Genomic DNA, 21,768 nt, shown 5'->3' on the forward strand with positions numbered 1-21,768 from the left:
AAGCCCCGCATCGGGCTCTATGCTCGGCGGGAGCCTGCTTCCTTCTCTCTCTCTCTCTGCCTGCCTCTCTGCCTGCTTGTGATCTCTGTCAAATAAATAAATAAAATCTTAAAAAAAAAAAAAAAAAAGAAAGAAATCAAGATCTTGGGGAAGCCTGGGTGGCTCAGTCAGTTAAGCACCTGCCTTTAGCTCAGGTCATGATCCCAGGGTCCTGGGATTGAGCCCCATGACCAGTTCCCTGCTCAGCGGGGAGCCTGCTTCTCCCTTTACTGCTCCCCTTCCACCGCTCTTGCTCTCTCTTGCTATCTAAAATAAATCTTAAAAAAAAAAAAAAAAGGAAAGAAAAGAAAAGAAATCAGATCTTGGAATAATGAGGTTGTAAGACTTTAGAAAGGAAGTCCTATATTAAAGTACCAATAGAATTCATTGGTGAAGAGCTCAGATTTAAGAGCCAGATAGGTTATTTCAATCCTATCTCTGCCATTTACTAGGTGTGACTTTAGCATCTGTCTCTTTCCTCATCTTAATAGTAACACCTACATTAAAATGCTATTCCACTTACTTCCACTTCTAATACTGAAAGACTAGCTTTTACAAGACCAATTCCTCTGCCAAGAACAACTATAAAAGCTGGATGAAAATAAAAAGCTACCACTTCCTCATACCCAACAAAATAGCTACTATCAGAAAACAAAACAAAACAAAAACAGAAAATAACAAGGGTATGAAGAAACTGGAACTCTTGAGAATTGCTGGTGGAAATGCAAAATGGTGTCATTGCTATGGAAAACAGCATGGTGGTTACTCAAAAGTTAACAATGGAACTGTCATATGATCTAGCAATTCCACCATCCGGGTATATATTCAAAATAACTGAAAACAGGGTCTCAATGAATACCCATGTTCATAGCAGCACTATGCAAAACAGCCAAACAGTGGAAACAACCCTAGTGCTCACTGACAGATGAATGGATAAGCAAAATGTAGTACAAACAGGGGCACCTGGGTGGCTCAGTCGTTAGGCGTCTGCCTTGGGCTCAGGTCATGATCCCAGGGTCCTGGGATTGAGCCCCATGTTGGGCTCCCTGCTCTGCAGGAATCCTGCTTCTCCCTCTCCCACTCCCCCCGCTTGCTTGTGTTCCCGCTCTGGCTGTCTCTCTGTCAAATAAATAAAAAATCAAAAAAAAAAAAATGAAGTATACACATAAAACAATTATTATTTGGCCTTAAAAAGGGAATTCTGACACATGCTACAACATGGATTAAACCTGAGTCACAAAAGGAGAAATACTCTGTGATTCCATTTATATAAGTTATCTAGATTGGTCAAGTTCATATAAATAGAAAATAAAATGATGAATGCAACGGGCTCAAGGGAGAGTAATGGGAAGTTACTATTTGATGGGTACAGAGTTTTAGTTTTACAAGATGAAAAGTTCTGGAGGTAGATGGAGGTGATGGTTGCACAACAGTATGAATGCACTTATCACTGAACTGTACACTTAAAATTGGTCAAGACAATAAATTGTATGTTAACTGCATTTCACAACAATTTAAGCAAACAAACACCAACTGTTTAAAAGCATCAAAGAGCAACAAAGGCAACCTGGACTTGTGGGGCCAAGATTCTGGAGAAAAGGCAAGTAAGTACACTGAAAAGAGACCAACATTCACCCTCAGTCGTTTCCTTGGGTCATTGGTTTTATCTGGAAAACTGGAAATGAGCGGCTAAGCAGAAAGTCACAAGTAGGCTGGCTATCAAGCAGCTAAGACTTATGAAGCCAAAGTCTGAAAAGAAAGCAATGCAAAGAAGAACCAGAACTTTTTGCAAGCAGTTTTCATCAAAATGTTTAGTGACAAACCACGTAAGCATGGGCAAGACACCAAACACCAAACACAAAGCAGCACTGGGAGGCTAAAGAGCTGAAGAGAGACCACACTGGAATGGTGAGGAGACAAAAGATGGAATTCAAGGCAGGGTAACAAGGAAAGTAAACTGATAAACACCTCAGGCTTCTAGACCCCAGATGGCTATTCTCTACGAGTAAAGACATGCTTCAGAAATAAAGGGAAACTCAAAATAGACAAACTTAGAGCCTAAAAGACAGCTTCAACTAGATCATGGTGATTTGCCCATATTATGCCTGCCTGGCAGATGATTACATTTCCTTGGAAGGAAGATACCATCCAGGGTCTCCCAATTTTTCATACACAATGTTGACAAAATTTGCAGGTTTGTCCTCCATACCAAAACAAATACCCAGTACCAAATATCTAAAAGCCAAGGGGGAAAAAACTTCAGGAAGTCAAAGCATTCTAAGACTCCTGCCCAGGAAGTGGTTAAAATATACACATATATAAAGTAAACTCTAAGCCAAGGATCTATGTTATAATCTCTAAGGTATCCACAAAAATAATTTAGAAAAAGAATACCTAAATATAAGTAACACAAGGTAATATTATAAATGGATAATAAAACATACTCCATTCACCTAAAAAAAAGGCAAGGAAGCTGGGAAAATCGAATAAAGAATAGGTGAGACATAAAAAAAAAATCCAATATAATGGCAAACTTACACCCAAATGTACTAGTAATTATATTAAACATAAATAAGCCATATGCTTCAATTTAAAAACAAAAATTATCAGATGGGCTTAAAAAGCCTATTACTGTATGGCACTTATAAATGATAAGGACACAAAAAGGTGGAAAGGAAAGAATGGGGTGAAATTTGCCATATAAACACCAACCAAAAGAAAACTCATATAGTAATACTACACAAAGTAGACTTTAAGGCAAGAAGTATAGGAAATAAAGAAGGATATTTCATAAAAATAAGAGTCAACTCAACAGGAAAATCAAATAGCCCTAAAATTTATACTCATTTTATAACAAAACCCTCAAAATATGTCAATTAAAAGGAGAAAAGACAAATCCACAGTCAAATCTAAAGATTTTAACATTTCTCAGGAGCTGACAGGACAAGCAAACAAAAATATTTAGTGAAGATGTGGAAGATGTGGACAATTTGAATATGGTTAACAAATTTAACCAAAGAGATGTTTATACAGCACTTTGTTCAAAAACTGCAGTTTGAAAAACTGTAAATAACTGAAATTTAAAGCTTCTCTTCAGAGACACCATTAAAAGAGAAGAAAAAAGGCATGCCCAGAATGGAAGACAGTATCTCTTAAACTATATAAAATACATCTAGAGGGGCACCTTGATGGCTCAGTCGGTTAAGCGCCTGATTCTTGATCTCAGCTCAGGTCTTATCTTGGATCGCGAGTTTAAGCCCCACATTGAGCTCAAAAACAGACAAACAATAAAAACATATATCTACAAAGAACTTTTACCCAGCATATATAAAAACCTCCCACAAATTACTAAAAAACAAAAATCCTATAAAACCCACATTTAAAAAAACACAAACAGACTTTTCCACTTTTATTTATGTTACATGTCAACAAAAGTGTCAAAAAAATTAGAAGAGGACTTTCAAATTACTGCAGGGCTAGAGTACTATCAACTGGATAGAATAAACACTAAGGCATCTAATATTTTTGGTGATTTTCTAGATATTCTGGTAATGATGGTGTTAAGTAACTTCTGATGACAATTAGGAAACTTAAGTCTTAACCAAGTCACTCTTTAAGAATTTTAATATCAGATTCAAACAAAATAGTAAGAAAAGTAAGAAAACCAGAATACTATTTTAATATGCTTCAATAGCTTATACTTGGGAGCATGGAAAAAGTCACTGTTCTTCAATTCCATTTGGGGAACCAAGACTATCTGCCTAAACAGATGCCTACATCATAAAACTGCCCAATGACGGAACTTGGAAAAAGAAATCACAGTTGTTGAGAGCAATGCTTGATATGTAATACACTCATTGTATACTTGCTGAATGAATGAATTTATCCTCATAAGCACAAAGGTGAATGAATGTTAGCTCAACTCTGAGTAAATTATCATCAATTCTGAGAGCCCCTGGGTGGCTCAGTCAGTTAAGCGTCTCTTAGTTTCGGCTCAGGTCACGATCTCACAGTTGTGGGACTGAGCTCCAGTGCAGAGTCAGCTAGAGATTATCTCCCTTTCCCTTTGCTCCTCCCCTGTGGGCTCATGCATGCTCTCTAAAATAAATGAAATCTTTTAAAAAATTATCAGAAATTCGGGGCGCCTGGGTGGCTCAGTGGGTTAAAGCCTCTGCCTTCAGCTCAGGTCATGATCCCAGCGTCCTGGGATCAAGCCCCAGATCGGGCTCTCTGCTCTGCAGAGAGCCTGCTTCCTCCTCTCTCTGCCTGCCTCCCTGCCTGCTTGTGATCTCTCTCTCTCTGTCAAATAAATAAATAAAATCTTTTAAAAAAAAAATTTAAAAATTAAAAAATAAAAAATAATCAGAAATTCTGTTAAGCAGAGTCAATATACATAATTCTTCTGCACTGAGGTGGTTCAGGCAAAGTGATGAAGACTATGGGCTTTGAATTCAAAAAAGACTTGGATTCACTATTCCAGTAATATAGTAACTGTGTGATCTTGGCAGATTATCTTCTCTCTCTAACCTTGATGTATTCATTTGTGAAATGGAGAGTACAATACTCACCTAGAAGGTCAGGTATTTAAAACATTTAGAAAAGAGATGCAGCCATATAATAAAGAGTATATATTGCTATATATTCAGGAAAGTATTTTTACTTTTTTAAAGAAATTTAAGAATAAAAATTCTATTAGTAAAAAAATAAAAATTATTGCTTTTCCCCAACTACTTCTTAAAAACAGCAACAATAAAAATAGCAACAATTTAAGGATTAAATGAAATATACTTAAATATGCTAAAAACAATGCCAGACACACACTAAGGGCTTTGAAAGTGTTAGGTGCTATTACAAGGAATAGTACTGGATAGACTCCTAGCCAACTGACGCTCTATCAACCCACTTTAAGAGTTCTTAAAGAAACTGTCATCAGCTTAATACTAAATCTACCCTCACCTCTTGTTTTTTCCTTTATTACAAACAACACAAGTAACTGATCACTTTCAGTTTTAAAAAAGGTGTATGGGGCACCTGGGTGGCTTAGTGGGTTTAAACCGCTCCCTTCAGCTTAGGTCATGATCCCAGTGGGATCGAGCCCCTCGTCGGGCTCTCTGCTCAGCAGGGAGCCTGCTCCCCTCCCCCCGCCATCTCTCTGCCTGTTTCTCTGCCTACTTGTGATCTGTGAAATAAATAAAAATCTTAAAAAAAAAAAAAAAAAGGTGTAAAATGTCCGAGTTGAAAGATTGGAAAATTTAAAATGATCTAACCAACACATCTTCAACCAGATCTCATAGACCGGCCTTAGTGAACCCATAAACCACCTGAAATTGCAAATAAAAGTATACGTTGTATGGTATGTAGATGCACAGATATCTACTTTTGGTAGAGGGTCAAAACCCCAAAGAGATAAAAACCAGAGCTCTTACCCAATAAATCTATTTTCCTTATAAATAAGGAATTAAGAGTTTTACCTAGAGAAGTAACTTAAGCACATTAATGACAATGTAGGAACTAAAGCCAAGTGTATCTTAATTCATCATTAAATATTTTTTCTCCACTACTCCCCATTTCCTACAGGAAACACACACACACACACAGAGGAAATCTGTACACATAAGAAGTTTGTGCACATACAGACAACATGGGACAGTACCCTTTATGAACAAAAGTTTCATTTCCTTTACTACCTCAAGAAATATGTGCTCTATTTCTGACCATACCACAGGGCCTACTTCATGCTGAACGAATACTTGCCTCCCTAAAGTCAACCTCATGGACTGCTACATCATCACTCCACACACAAAAACAGTTCATGGGGCATGGTAATCAAGGGGTTTACAGGTCTATCAATTTGTCAGGAAGAGTAACTGAGATGGAAGGCAAGATGAAATCCTCATTATCAAGCACAACATTCTTGACCTTCAACAGTATTTATGATGATGACTTTTTTTTAACATAAAGGTCTAGTACTTGGCTTGGGATCTAACCACCAAAAAATGCCAAGGTATTTATACTATCAGTCACAAATACAAAAACTACAGCACAGATGGGGAAAGCCTGTTGTTCCAGATAGGAAAAATATCAAACAGGTGCGAAACTTAATAATCTCAAAGTCACTGGATCCTATCTTCTATTATTTTGTATTTAAGATGACATTTTAAGAGCAGAGGAAGTGCCAAAAAGACTCTTAAGCAACCTATCTGTGTTGTTCCAGAATAAAGTTATTTTCAAACTTCTCTAAATGTGCAATCTAGAATGCTGTAAAGAAGAAACATTCAAAGCCTCAAAACCTACAGGAAAAAACATGGACAAGAATTTCAGCATCTCAGTGTTCTCACCCTTCTCACCCTATCTTCTGACTTCCAAAACACACAAATTCTTGGTAGCTTCAGCGAACAGCTTACTTCTTTCTCTCAACTCTGCTTCCTGCCACCTATTATCACTGGTAACTCCGACACTGACAAGAATGACAGATCTGACATGCTGTTTACCGGTACCTACATATTTATTCCCATCTTTATCAGGACTCCCTTCACCCACATACTGATATGGGCAAACCCTGAACCTCATTAGAAGACACCAAATATCTCTGGCCCTGGCGATCTTCTTTTTCCTCCTACCTTTCCTACTTTGTTACACTGAAAGGAAACTGCTCCTTACTCTCAACTGGGTCTCCAGGTCTACTCATCCCTAATACCTACCTAATACCTTCATTTCCTGGGATCTTATGACTCAGATGCCTACTTATTAAAGAGCACAGACTCACAATCAACAATCAACCATTTCAATAATGCTACTACATTAAAATCCTCCCCCATACCCAGTAAGGCTAAATTTACCTGAGCATTCTTACCTAAGACTGCCAAGTACACCTGGAAAAAGTAAAAACTCTGCTGATCACCTCTACTATGTAAACTCTGTGCTAACTCTTGCCTAAATTACCCCCTTACAACTAACTACGAGATGATCCATTTATTTACAAAGAGCTGACCCCAGCACAAGAGATCCTTCAAACCTTTTCCTTGTATTAGTCCTATTGTTGCTGAGTACACAACCACAAATTTAGTAGCTTACTACTTTTTCACAGCTCTAGAGTTCAGAAGACTAAAATCAGTTTCCCCGGACTTAAGTCAAGATGTCAACAGGGCTGATTCCTTTTAGAGGATCTGAGGAGGGAGCCCACTTTCTTGCCTTTTCCAACTTCTAGTGGCTAGCTGTACTCAGCTACAGCCCCTCCTCCATCTTCAAAGCCTATCATTCCAATCTCTGCTTCTGTTACATCACCTCCATCTCCTATTGACCCTCCTTCTGTAATGACCCTGTGATTCCACTAGGCCCACTAGGATAACCTAGAACAATCTCTTCCTCTCAAAATCCTTAACCTAATCACACCTGCAAAGTTCCTTTTGCCCTATAAGGTAACAATCCCTAGGTTCCAGACACTAGTCATGGGCATGTCTGGGGAATCATTATTCAGCCTACCATTCTTTAACACCTCACATACTTCAGTCACCCTAAACCAATGGTCCCACCTTCTACTTTACAAAGGAGACCAAGAGCATCAAAAGTTCTTTAGCTTCTCTCTTCTTCACAATGTTATTGCTACATTCTGCTTGACCTCTTTACTCATACTTAATGACTGTCCAAATAAATAGCTCAAAGAAACAGTGACCCTCCCTTCCTGGGTTAACTCTCACCTTGTGCCTATAACTCACAGCCTCCCTTTAAGGAAAACCTGCAATGACACTACAGCTTTGTTATTTGTGAAAATGACTGAAGTATGGACAAATTCAAGTAAAAAAATGAAAATAAAGTTGCCATAGTTTTATGCAGAAAACTTCTCTACTAACCTTCCAGTAACCCAATATATCACATTAGAAAACGTTTTTCTATTTCCTTTGCCATTAATTCTAATTGCTCAAAAGCAGCCTATAGAATACCATCCATAACTTTAACTTCCCTTCATACTATATTCATTTTTATAGTTTTTAAATTTTTTTGAAGGATTTTATTTACTTGTTAAAGAGGGAAGGAGAGAGAGTGGGAGGCAGGGAGAAGAAAGCAGGGGGTGGCAGGCAGAGGGAGAAGCAGGCTCCCCACTGAGCAGGGAGCAGGATGCGGAATTTGATCCTACGACCCTGGGATCACGACCAGTGTGGAAGACAGATGCTTAACCGACTGAGTCCCCAGGCATCCCGTCATTTTTACAGTTTACAAAGAAAAATTAACTGAATAGTAACATATACTTATGAGCTATATTGACAATTAAAACTATTATAGAACCAGGACAAATTTTCTTGTAAAATGTTCAAATCTTTCTCCAATCATTAATCTTTTAAACAATTAAAATTGAATATGAAACTTTTATGAAGTAGCCCCAAACCAATCTTAGAAGTTCAACATGTAAGTTTCAAGTATTAGGAAGGGGTAGAGTGGCAGAAACTAGAAGTGACATGTTCCATCTAGAGACATGTACACATTTCTTTTTGAAATGTTGCACACGCCGCACAACCAAGTTATGTGGAACAAAGTGTGACCAGCGGCTGCCTCCATATAACCAATGATTCCACTTTCATTTTCAAGAGTCAGTGTGTCCCACAGTATCTATACGTCGAGGCTGATGCATGACATTTTATAGACATCTCCTTGTAAAGAGTAAAAGTCAGCTAGCTGAGTAGGTAGGTGGTAGGTAGGTAGATAGTGAAAAATCTTCTCTCCTCCCTCTCGGAGCCTGAGATCTAGAATTCCAACAGTTATAGCTGGTATTCACCATCAGAAGGTTATCTGTCTAGGATCCATGATGGTACAACCAGTATGCTTCAGGTATGTGCCCTATCTAGCAGGTTATGTCACCTGAGAACTCTGGAATGATGGTAAAACTCTTCAAAGAAAATGCAGACATCGGGGCATCTGGGTGGCTCAGTGGTTTAAGCCTCTGCCTTCGGCTCAGGTTATGATCCCGGGGTCCTGGGATCGAGCCCCGCATCGGGCTCTCTGCTCAGCAGGGAGCCTGTTTCCCTTCCTCTCTCTCTGCCTGCCTCTCTGCCTACTTGTGATCTTTCTCTGTCAAATAAATAAATAAAATCTTTAAAAAATTAAAAAAATAAAAAGCACTTATCTAATTAAGCCCAGAATACTAAGCATAAAAATGCAAAATAAAGAGAATAAAAGAGTATGAAAATGAAAGAATTCTATCTTGTGGAATATGAAGATATTTTATCAACACTTTAAATTCTCTCCAAATCCTTAACAGCATGTATTTTTAAAAGATTTTTTGATTCAAGAAAGAGCGAGCAGAAGCAGGGGGAGGCTCATAGGGACAAGCAGACTCCCTGTTGAGCATAGAACCCTATGCAGGTGGATCCTAGGATCCTGAGATCAGGACCTGAGCCCAAAATCAAGAGTCAGACACTTAAACTGACTGAGCTACCCCAGCACCCCAATAGTATATTTTTTAAAAGATTATTTATTTACTTATTTATTTGAGAAAAAGAGTGCATGAGTGTGCACAAGCAAGCACAAGGGGTGAGGTGCAGAGGGAGAAGCAGACTCCCCACTGAGCAGGGAGCCCAATGCAGGGCTTGATCCCAGGACACTGAGATCATGACCTGACCCGAAGGCAGACAAACAACAGCATATTTTAAAAAGCATTTTCCAAACGGTAATCTATAATCTATTAAAAATTAATTTATAATCTATAAAAATTGTAATCTATAATCTACTAAAAATCTATGATCTATTGAATCTATAATCTATATTATAATGTATAATCTATTTTAAAAAAAAGATTCCATGTACATGTATTTATTCAAGTTACACTTGAATGCCTAGTTGGTGCAAGCTGTGATAGGTGTTGGGGACACAGTGGTGACAAGACACTGGCCCCTCCTCATAATGTTCAGTCTAATGGAGAGACAAGGCCCTAAACAGCTGTTAATAATGATTGTGATAAATGATACAAAGGAAGAGCACTGGGTACAAGGAGAGCAACTGCGGCCAGTAGGCAGTACACAGTGTAGGTCAGGGAAAGCTTACCAGAAATCTACTGAGACTTAAAGGATAAGTAGGAGCAAATCACATACGGAGAGGAAACGTTCTAGAAACATTTCCACACAGAAGACATGTGTGAAGATTTCAAGATGAGCAATAAGAACTTCAGCCGACTTGATCACATGCTTTCAACTAAGCAATCTAGGAGCACAGCGAGTGTTCTAAGACTAGTCACGAAATGCTCTGAGAGAGAAATGAAGGTGCTTTCCTACTGGGTAGTTATGAAAATCGAAAAACTGCAGATTCTAGAAATATATGATGGAGGATGAAGACACTGACAAGAATAATTCCCAGGTTAGAACAAATAGAACGGTACCAATTTTGCATTCATTTGGAAATGCCAACTTTGAAGTCCCTCTCAGACAACAAAGATGACCATCAACTTGACAAATGAATAAAAACAAAGCTTAATCTCAGAAAATGAGAATGGAGATGTGATTTGGGAATCATCTGCACAGAGGTACTTACTGAAGCTACAGCGGGAGCTGAGGTGAACCAGGAGGAGGAAGTCCAGGTTACTAAACCCTAAGATTGCCTCTATTTAAAGGGCAGAGGAGAAGGAGTAGCTGAGAAGGAAAGGCAGGAGGCATACCGAGGGAGTGCTATGTCACTGAAACCAAAGGCCAGCATGTGAAAAGAAAAGAGTAGTCAACTGTCCCCAGTGCTGCAGAAAAAAAATCAAGGAGCACAAGCATTTGTAGTGATCTCTGACTTCAGAGATGTGCAGACATGGTGATCCTCATAAGAGCAAGACTGAAGAGCATTAATTGAGGAAGAAGCTTAACTGGAATGTATTCAAAGTGAATCAAAGATGAGAAAAGGGAGATAGCCAAGGGTCAACATTTCTTAGGAGACATTTGCCTGTGAATGACAATGACCCTACGAGGCAGCACAGAGTAAAACAGAAAATTTAGTAGGATTCTGAGGATGTGAGTGGCCTAAACATGTCTCATGTGTATAAGTAAGACTCAGTAAAAAGGTAGAATCTGAAAACACTTGAGGTTTTTGACAACGTAGAAAGGGATGTGATCCTGCTTAGCACAAGAGGAAAACTGGCCTTTAACATGAGGGAAGACAATGCCTCCATTAAAACAAGAGGGAAATGGAAAAACACAAAAGGGAAAAAATACAGGCAAAACTGGAGATTTAGTGGTTAAGAAACGAACATAGGTTCCACCTGATGCTTGCTCTTTTCTGTGAGAAGTGGAAGGCAATATTATTTAAGAGTGAGGAGGCCAGCAGGAAAGCTGGAGGTTTGGAGAGAAACTAGTAGAGGGGAAATAAGACAACTGGACATTGTGACAAAGGACAAACAGTTGTAATGATCTACCCTGTTGGGAGTTTCCTCCAGCAGAGGCCCAGGAAAGCTAAGTTGCTGGTTTTATCCAGGGCTGTGGTCCTATCAGGTTTGATGAAAGGAAAAGGGACAAGAAACCTTAATCCTAGTGAGTTTTTACTGAGCACATTACTTGGTCCAGGGGCTATAGTACTCTGTATGAATGGCACCTTCAAGCATCATGGCTACCCTACCCAATGAGCAAAATATTATTTTCATTTTATAAATGAGGAAGCCGAGGAATAAACTGATTTGTTTCTTGACTATCATCACATAACAGTCAGGATTCAAGGTTTGACATTTCGTTTGGGAACCCTATCCCCCACCCCCCAAAAGGGAAGTGAAATAGAACAGAAATTTTTAAAAACATGTAAGAGTGACTGTGTGTATAATCTTGAAATACTTCTTTTATCAATAGAGTAATGGACCATAAAATTACAAGTGGTTTTCTATCTTAGTGTTTGTTAGTGTTAAAATTTAAAGACTCGTCAAATCTAGAACTTAAGGAGAACAGTATAAGCTAACTTATTTCACATTTATATCCAAGGCATTGTATGTTTTCACATGCTATCTCATTTACCTCAAAATGTCAGCACAGAATGAATCTACCTCCTGAAGAGGAAAATGAGGCTCAGAAAGGCTAAATACTGTTCTACTTTTTTTTTACCAACCCCTAAAAATTGAAGTAGCCTCTCCCTGACCCCCTTGCCACTAAGCCCTGTAAAACCAGGGGTAATAGGCCTGACTGCATTCTCTGAGCAGAACAAAAAACTCCAGAGCTGTTTGCTCTCACTGGAAATTCTTTCCAACCACTGCTTTATGCTAGCAAGTGAAAGAAACTAGAACATGCTCTCATCACTATAGCTAGAATCAAACTAAAGAAACTGAAAATAAAAATTTGAAAAACAGAGAGTAAAACCTTAGAAGAAAACCGTATGTCCAATTCCCAAATATAAACACTGAAGTAAGAAGAAAAGTTATTAGACTTGTTAATTTTGCACTGACACAGTAATTAAGCTTGATGAATCTGGCTCCATTCTATAATCACACAAAGGTAAGAAAAAACTCGATAGTTAATCTCTTTTATAGTCATTAAACAGCTTAGCTCATATCAATGTTTTCCAAATTGCTGAATACGGTATTTTCCTTGACTGACAAAAACAAAAAACAATAGTAACAGGTAAGAAAAGGAATATGTATCTGAATAACATATACTGCAAAGATTTACTATTAAGACAGACAGCAGCTATTAGAATATAATTATTACAAGCATACTTGTATAAAATGACACCTCATCACTGAAGATGTAAAGACATTAGGTTTTTAAAAACATGTAAGAGAATACTAAGCTTTCATCTCTCATGCTGTCATTCAACCACTGTTACTCAGAGACATTAATAAAGTTTTTCAGCATTTTCCATTTTGAAGTACAAGTGTTGTATACTGAGAAAAAAAAAAATCAGACCTTTCTCTTTCAGTCTTCCATTCTAATCATTAAATATATGAATAATTAAGGTTCTACTTCATATAAGCTAAGGCTGGTCCCTGTAAAGGAAGTATTTTTTTTTTTTTTTAAAGTAACACCTTCCACACTTACCTGTGCCATTCAACTAAAGGGACAGAAAGAAGAAAGACACGGTTTTGAAATGCCTAACTTCTTAAAGGAAAAAGAAAAAAGCTCTACTTACCATGTACATTAGTATGTCTCTAATCATCACCATAGCTGTTTGATGATCATTCCAAGCTTGATTTAGCGTTTGAAGAAAGTTGTTATTCAATGAATTTAGTACATCTTCTCGCACCTATTAACAGAAGAGTTCATTAAAGTATTTTACACATGTGCACACATACAAACACACTCTCATATGTATACATGCACATATCTTTTCAATAAAATGGTATGGAATATTCAATTTTACATCAAAGAAATAGGTTATAGGCCAGTAGAAATATTTTAAGCTATAATATAACCTAAATACAGATAACTAACAAATGTGTTGTATAGTCCAGACCCATCTCCTGATCTCCAGAATCATAAGGCAACCACCTGGGCAGTTCTCAACCCTCCAACAACCTAACATCACAGTCAAAATAAAATCCTAAATACTTTAAGGAACTACAGGGCCCCAGAGAATTGGTCCCAGGCTATTGTTCCAACTAAATTTCTTACTATACCTCCCCTTCCCCATCCTTGCAGAATGGTTAAAAATGTTGACTTAGGAGTCAAACTACTGGGCTCAACTCCAGCTCCCTGACTAGCTGTGTCACCTTGGGTAATTTATTCCATCTCTGTGCCTCAGTTTCCTTACATGTGAAACAGTATCCATTTTGTAGAATTGCTGTAGAGGTTAAATGAACACTAGTGACACACTGAGAACAGTGCCTGGCACTCGGCCAACACTTACTGAACATAAACCATTAACTCACCATGCTCCAGCTACCGTGGGGCTGCATCCAACAACTGTGTTCTACTCTTTGCTCTGCACATTTCACACAGCTTACACCCTGTTTTCTACCCAAGTTTCACTTCCACAAAGAGGTCTTTCCTGACCACCCTATTTCAAACAACTTCTATCTCCACTCTTTGCACTAATTTTTCCTCATAGTACTTGTCATTGCCTACTGTTTTACCTATTTATCCACCTACTGTTCCTCTCACTAAAATGCAAGATCCACACCAGCAGGGATTTTGTCTTTTTTCCATGTGTGCCTCCCACACCTAGAACAGTGCCTGGCATCTAGAAGACCCTTTACTTTATTCACCCTACCCTCCAATACCATCATCCACCATCAACATGGTAAGCTTTTTCAGGATATCTATCTTTGCACATCAAGTTGCCTTGAGTCTGAAATGCCTTTGCAATGCAATCCTGCTAAGACTACTCAGACTCCAAGAATTCCTTTCCATAGTCCACAAGCATATTGCCACCTTCTCCAATAAATTCCTAACTACTAGTACTTCCTGCTACGCTATCTGTCCAATGATATGATTACGGACTAGAAAATGGAATTTAGACTGATTCTAGCTTTATCATAAAAAAGCAGTTTGTTCTCTAAGTTCCTGTAACTTTGGGACTACACTGCCAACCTCCCTAATTATTCCAACCCACCCAAATCCTCCACGGTCTAGCCCTAACCAGACACGTTCTAGCTCCAAACACCTCTAGTAGTGATTAAACATTTTTAGGTTGGGGAGAATCTGAAGTCATGGTGTTTTGTGAAAAACAAATTATTTAATATGTGTTGAGATATATAGATACCTATAAACTTGAATTATAAACAGTAAATAAAATGTCACTGCATATTAGCACTAGTATAAACAAGAAAAAACAAGCAGTGGCAAGTGCTGAAGACTGAAAAAAAAAATATATACAAAACACACTATTCCCACAAACGGGAGAATAAATTCAAATTGAGAAAACTGTATCTAATTTTTCTTATATACTAGAGGAAAACACCTGTTAAGAGATTTTAGTGATGAAACAATGTCTGTTCTAGTAGATGTGTATTCTGAAAATCACTAGCCTATATCACATAATTTAGCACTGTATCACAGGTAATCTTTTCTTCATAAGACTAATAAGCTCCTTGACTTTAAAACGTATCACCCATAAGCATACTGACTATATCAAAAGTGACACACACGTTGGTTCATAGATAGTACTGTGTTAAACACTTTTTTGTAAAGTGGATACTAAAGCATTTATTCTAACTCATCAAGTCTGGCACTTGTCAGATGCAAATTCCCATGACAGCTAACACTAAAAAACCCCACAAACTGAAAATATGCCTATTTATAAAATTCCTCACCAATCTTCATATACTTTCAGTGAACCACTAAATTTTGAATAGCAATTAAATTAAATAATGACAATACTAGGGAAACAGTACTATATATCTAACAATTAATTATTCTTAATGACTTAAGTGAACTTCTGAATACCCCTCTGTTATAAAGTCAAGTTACATGTTAACAAAGTCACCCTAATTTTGGAATGCAAAAATGTGCTTGGTGTATCTGTTAAATGAATGAAAAACTGACCACTCAAATTTTAAAAAGACATGTGTCCTAAAATTCCTGATTTATATACACTTCCAAATAAAACACCTCAAGTATTTATATAATATTTATACTTACACCTGCCTTTCAACAAAATAAAAATGTGATCAACTAGCACAATGTGTCATAAATGATAAAACTGCTTTATTTGCATCATGCCTCAAAAAATTATCCTGACAAATCAGTAACAATGAATTTTACTTAGCAGAAAATAGCTGCTATTAATTTTGTTATTTTTACTTTGCTTTTTACTGTTGAAGTTAGATGTGGTCATGGATCTGCTTTGGCCAATGACCTAAGCACAAATGATACATCATTTTTATATAATGTAAACTTCAACATCTTAGTAATTTTTAAGTGTAAAATTCAGTGATATTAAATATATTCACAATAATTAACCTCTATCACAGGACATGAGAGTTGTAAGAGGTGCCCCAGAAGATCTCCTGCTGGTCAGACATACTCTGTTACATTTATTTTTGAATGATTACGCTCACACACACAGACACAGGACTATAAGACATAAAATAAATGCTTTACATACACTTGCTGCATTCTCCTAATTATTCAGATCACTCTATGAACAAATAATTCTGCTAGTGATGCCTCAGAAAACTGTCCTTCTACTCTGAGAAATGAAAAGTGAACAAATATTTGTTCAAATATACTTAATAAAAGGTAGGAATAAGATGAAAATTCAACCTTTATGAAGATTAAAATGGGCTTTTTAAAAGGTAAGTTTGCATATCAACCAAAAAACACATTAAGTAGGGGATAAAAAGATTTAACTCTTATTTTACAAACTGTTAACAGAATACATAAAATTTACAAGAGATAGGAATTGGGGTCAGTTTGTGTGTGAATAACATGGTTAATCTCACACCCTCAAAACCACAATTAGTTTTTGCATCAGCAAAGGCAAACAGGAAGGAACCCTGCTGTAGAGGTGGTACCAGTACCATAGGGGGCAAGCAGACCAAGTATATCCACCATTACTATATATAGGAAAAGCTACATGAAGGTTATCCAGGTGAAGAGCTAGAATTTGAGGGGTGAAACAAGGAAAAAACAAGCACCAAAGCCATGGAAACGGAGAATAGGATGGGACCAGCTGTGACAATGAGGCTAAAATGAGTAACTGAAAACTGATGGCTTATTCATGGCACTTAGTCTTGCAAAAAGCAAGATACAGACAGTAGCCAAGAGCAGTAGATCATGAACCTGGCAGAAAATTAGAATCCCTTGAAGAGCAACAGATTTTGTTCAAGAGCATGAGATGACAAGACACAGACTGGGAGAAAATATTTGGAGGTTTATCTGGTAAAGGACTGTTACCCAAATATATACAAGGAATTAAAAAAAGTCACCAAGAAAACCCAATCTAAAATACTGGCAAAAGACCTGGCCACCTCACCAAAAAAGATAACCAGATGGCAAATAAGCATACTGAAAGATGTCCAACATCTGATTAAGAAGTTACAAAATGAGGGGCACCTAGGTGACTCAGTCTGTATAGTATGCGACTCTATAGTGTAGAGATTACTTAATAAAATCTTTAAAGAAAAAAAGAAATTGCAAATTAAAACAACAATGGGACACCCTTACACATTTATCAGAATGGCCAAAATCCAAAACACTGACTACACCAAATACTGCTGAGGATATAGCGAACAAGCACTTTTGCTCACTGCTGGTGGGAATGCAAAATGATACACAGCCACTTTGGAGGACAGTTTGGTAGTTTCTTACAAAACTACATGTACTCCCACCATACCATCTATCAATTAGGCTCCTTGCTATAAATATTGAAAAAGTTGACAACTTATGTCCAAACAAAACCCCAGACTCACATGTTTACAGCAGCTTTATTCATAATTGCCAAAACTTGGAAGCAACCAAAACTTCCTTCAGTAGGTGAAACAATATACTGTGGTACATCCAGAAAACAGAGTATTATTCAGTACTAAAAAGATATGATCCATTAACCCACCAATGGTGGCACCTTAAGTGCAAATTACCAAGTGAAAGAACACAATCTGAAAATGCTACTGCCTACCATATCATTCCAACTACATGACATTCTGGAAAAGGCAAAACAAAAGAGACTATAAAAAGATCAAAAGAGGGGCGCCTGGGTGGCTCAGTGGGTTAAAGCCTCTGCTTTAGGCTCAGGTCATGATCCTAGGATCCTGGGATCAAGCCCCGCATCAGGCTCTCTGCTCAGCAGGGAGCCTGCTTCCTTCTCTCTCTCTGCCTACTTGTGATCTCTAGCTATCAAATAAATAAATAAAATCTTTAAAAAAAAAAAGATCAAAAGAAGAAGATCAGGTGCTAGGAGTCAGGGTAGAGGGAGAGATGAACAGACAGAGCACAGAGGATTTTTAGGGTAATGCAACTATTTCGTATGGTACTATAATGGTGGATACATTTCATTATACCATCATTAAAATCCACAGAATGTACAACACATTTAGAGTGACCCCTAACATAAACTATGGACTTTGGGTGATAATGACAAGTCACTGTAACAAATGTACCACTCTGGTATGGAGTGCTACTGATAGTGGGGGAGGCAGTGGGAATATGGGAAATGACTATACCATCTCAATTCTGCTATAAATCTAAAAATGACTGAAAAAATAGTCTATTTAAAAAAACAAAAAAGATTCGGGGGCTGACCGAAGACCAAGAAAAGACAATCTCTCTTTTTTCAACACAAGTATGTTTACTATACTTGTAATAATATTGATACAATTCTGAATCCTGATTTTTTAAAGAACAATTAACATTCAACATTACCCTCTGCTTTAGGAGAAAAATACCTAGTTAGAGCATTTCAAAGCATGATAACAATTCAAAGAAAACGGTTCTATCAGAATAAAATACAGAAAGAAAAAGTCATCTGAGATTTTAACCAACTGCCAACCTAACACCAAAAGCATTATCTATAAAAGGAAAAAATGATAAACTGGACCTCATCAAAATCAGAAACTTCTCTTTTGCAGACACTGTTAAAACAATAAATAAACAAGCTACAGACTGGGAGAAAATATCAAATGATCTGTATCCAGAATCTCTCTCTCTAGAGATATAAAAACTCTTTCAACTCAGTGAAGAAAGCAAACAATTAAGAAATGGGCAAAAGACTTGAAAAGACACTTTACTGAAGAGGTTATATAAAGGCAATTTTACACATGAAAACATGTCCAACAACACTAGCCATTAAGGAAATGAAAATTTAAAAAATAAGATACCGATTATAATAGCTAAAATAAAATATACTGACAATACCAAGTGCTGACAAAGATGGCAAACAACTCGAACTCTTCTTATACATTGCTAATGAGAATGCAAAATGGTACAGCCCTAGAGGAAACAGTTTGGCATATGACCTAGCAATCCCACTCATAGGTATTTATCCCAGAGAAATGAAAACTTACATACACACAAAACCTATGCATTTATGTTCACAGTAGCTCTCTTCATAATCACAAAAAAACTACATACCATCCAAAACTCATTGAACAAATAAATAGGTAAATGGATATGTAAACCGTGGTACATTCACACAATAGAATATAATCATTCAGCAATAAAAAGGAACAAACTACAGATACATACAACACCTTGGCGCAATCTCAAAATAACTAAGCTGAATGAAAAACGTTTGTTTCAAAAGGTTACAGACTGTATTATTCCATTTACAAGACATTCTTGAGAAAACAAAACTACAGTCACAGAATAGATCAGTGGTTGCCAAATCTCAGGGAAGGAGGAGTATATGACTACAAAGGGAAAACAGCGAGTGTTCTGGAGTGAAGAAATGTTCTGTTCTAATTATGGCAGCATTTATATGAATCTATACACATGGGCTAAAATTCATAGAAATGTATATGAAAATAAACGGCTAATATCAACTTTTTAAAATCTGCAACAACTATGATTCTCAAGTTGTGCCGTTTTGTTATTATACTGTAAACATAAGCTAGGATGTCACAATGTTTATTCTTAAAAGCAACTTGAGGGGTGCTCTGGTGGCTCAGTTGGTAAGCAACTGCCTTCAGCTCAGGTCATGATTCCAGGTTGCAGGGATTAAGCCCAGAGACAGAGGGGCTCCCTGCTCAGCGGCAGGGGCGGGGGCTGTCAGTCCATTTCTCTAGCTCCCTTTGCCCCTCCTCCCAGCTTGTACTAATAAATGAATAAAATCTTAAGGAAAAAAAAAAAAAGCAAACTGAATGCCAATCAAAGAATTGTTAATTACTTCAGGGGTGTCAACTTATGAATGACTCTGGAATAATTCAAACTGGCATACTACATTCTTCATTTCTGTGAACATAGCTTTTCCTGTCCTTTTAATTACATCCTCAGCCAAGATTAAAGTGGAATTACTAAATCAAAAGAAAATGTTTATTTTTCAGCACTGTGATTAAAATCTGTTCACTGATAATGTCCAAGTTGCATGAAACACATCTTCAATCAAATTATTGGCAAAAGGAAGAGGAGGATGGAAAGGAGGATGACGAGAGGCCAGTAGGCATGAGCATGCCAAGACCTACAAGTTCCCAGTCTTTGCCCTCGAGTTTTCTTATCTAAGTATCTTCATGGATTGACAAGGATGCTAACCTTGGGCCAGGAGTTCTTGGCTGGTTGGAGAGTCAAAGACATTAATAATCTGCACAGTCTTTCTCCCCACCCCTGCCGCCAACACACACAATTAAACCATTAATTACAATTTTCTTTCACCCTCTCAGTTTCAATGCCTGGGCAAAATCCCAGCCAGCCAATCCTAATTAAATGTTTAGGTAACACAAAGAAATTCATTGGCTAAAACTATTTATAAAAATTTTAGCTCTAAAGTCCACTGAAACTAGAAATGAGCCATATAATTAATGTGATATGGACTACTGAAAATTAACGACTTCCTTCTTAAAAAGTCTCAAAACTCAGGACAATTTTTAATTCAAATACAGACAAATCTCTGAAGTACAGAAAACTATATTTAGCATTATTCTGCACTGAAATATTGAAATACACATTGTGTATTAAAAACACGAAGTGGGGGCGCCTGGGTGGCTCAGTGGGCTAAAGCCTCTGCTTTCATTCGGCTCAGGTCATGATCCCAGGGTCCTGGGATTGAACCCCACATCGGGCTCTCTGCTTAGCAGGGAGCCTGCTTCCTCCTCTCTCCGCCTGCCTCTCTGCCTACTTGTGATCTGTCAAATAAATAAATAAAATCTTAAAAAAAAAAAAAAAGAAATTGATTAAAAAAATAAAAACACAAAATGGGTCATGAATAACATGGAGCATATGCTAATTACACAAAAAACATTTACAAAATATCACAGAGAAACTAAAATTTTAAAGGCATATAATCTCCTAGAAATCTAAAGTATTTTAACCATCACTCAAAGTTAAAAAATCAAATTAGTATTTGAGGACAACTTTCAGGGCAGTTACTAACCAGGACTTTGAATAAGTTAGTTAACTTATCTGGTCTGTAGCTCCTCCTACCCATATTATTAACAGGGTTGACTAGAACAATGGCATTTATTTCCTGCTCCACTAAGATGTCTTAATACTACTGCAAGGTAGGCTCCATTTTCCCTGAGTAAATATGATTTATATTGGTTCTGTAGAATTTAAAAAGTGGCATTTTCCACTCTTTTGGGAAAAAAAAATTAAGAGCCACAGGATGTCTGCTAAGTACCCTCCGGTCTCCAAATTCTGAAACAAGTATTATTTCATCTGACTATTTAGATAAATATGCAACATTTACATGATCAAAAATAACATTTAAGTTCCATTTACATCTGAATTTTTTCAGGGGCCTGTCACTTTACAAAGTTTATGTTATGTAAACCCTATTCTTCTAAGGAATATCATTAAAGAGTTATTCTTGAAGAGCTCAAAAACTTACATCAGTGATGACATAAACCTGTCAACAAAAGTGGCTACCTACAGAAGTCCATCTCCATGAAATGTAGAAGACACCTCTCCTAATCTGACACACATAGGTTTTAAAAAGCTCCATAGCTCTTCGCTTTCTCCTGAGAACTCTTAATTTAAAAGATTAAAAAGAAATAGTATAATACTTTGCTATTTTTATGTTAACAGTCCTATATAGGGAATAGTGGCGGCACAGGAGTGCAGGTGCTGAAAAGTTTGCCTGTCTGATGCAAATCACAGATCCAACACTTAAGAGATACATAACCACCAGTAACTTCTTTGTGTATCAAGTTTTTACAAAAGAGGAATAATAACAACACCTACTTCAAGGAGGTGT

General features: G+C 37.2%; 1 protein-coding gene across 2 annotated transcripts in view; it reads right to left on the reverse strand.

Moving 5' to 3' along the window:
* Nucleotides 1–21,768, reverse strand: part of LOC111159804 (cullin 3) — a 94,385-nt gene that overhangs the window by 40,568 nt on the left and 32,049 nt on the right. For both annotated transcript variants that reach the window (XM_022522463.1, XM_022522531.1), the window contains one exon: nucleotides 13,114–13,227. In XM_022522463.1, coding sequence (XP_022378171.1) covers nucleotides 13,114–13,227 — 114 coding nt within the window. The remainder of the gene's footprint in view (nucleotides 1–13,113; nucleotides 13,228–21,768) is intronic.

Source organism: Enhydra lutris, unplaced genomic scaffold (genome assembly GCF_002288905.1).
Source record: "Enhydra lutris kenyoni isolate GAN:26980312 unplaced genomic scaffold, ASM228890v2 scaffoldscaffold1, whole genome shotgun sequence".
In the NCBI taxonomy this organism is placed as follows: Eukaryota; Metazoa; Chordata; class Mammalia; order Carnivora; family Mustelidae; genus Enhydra; species Enhydra lutris.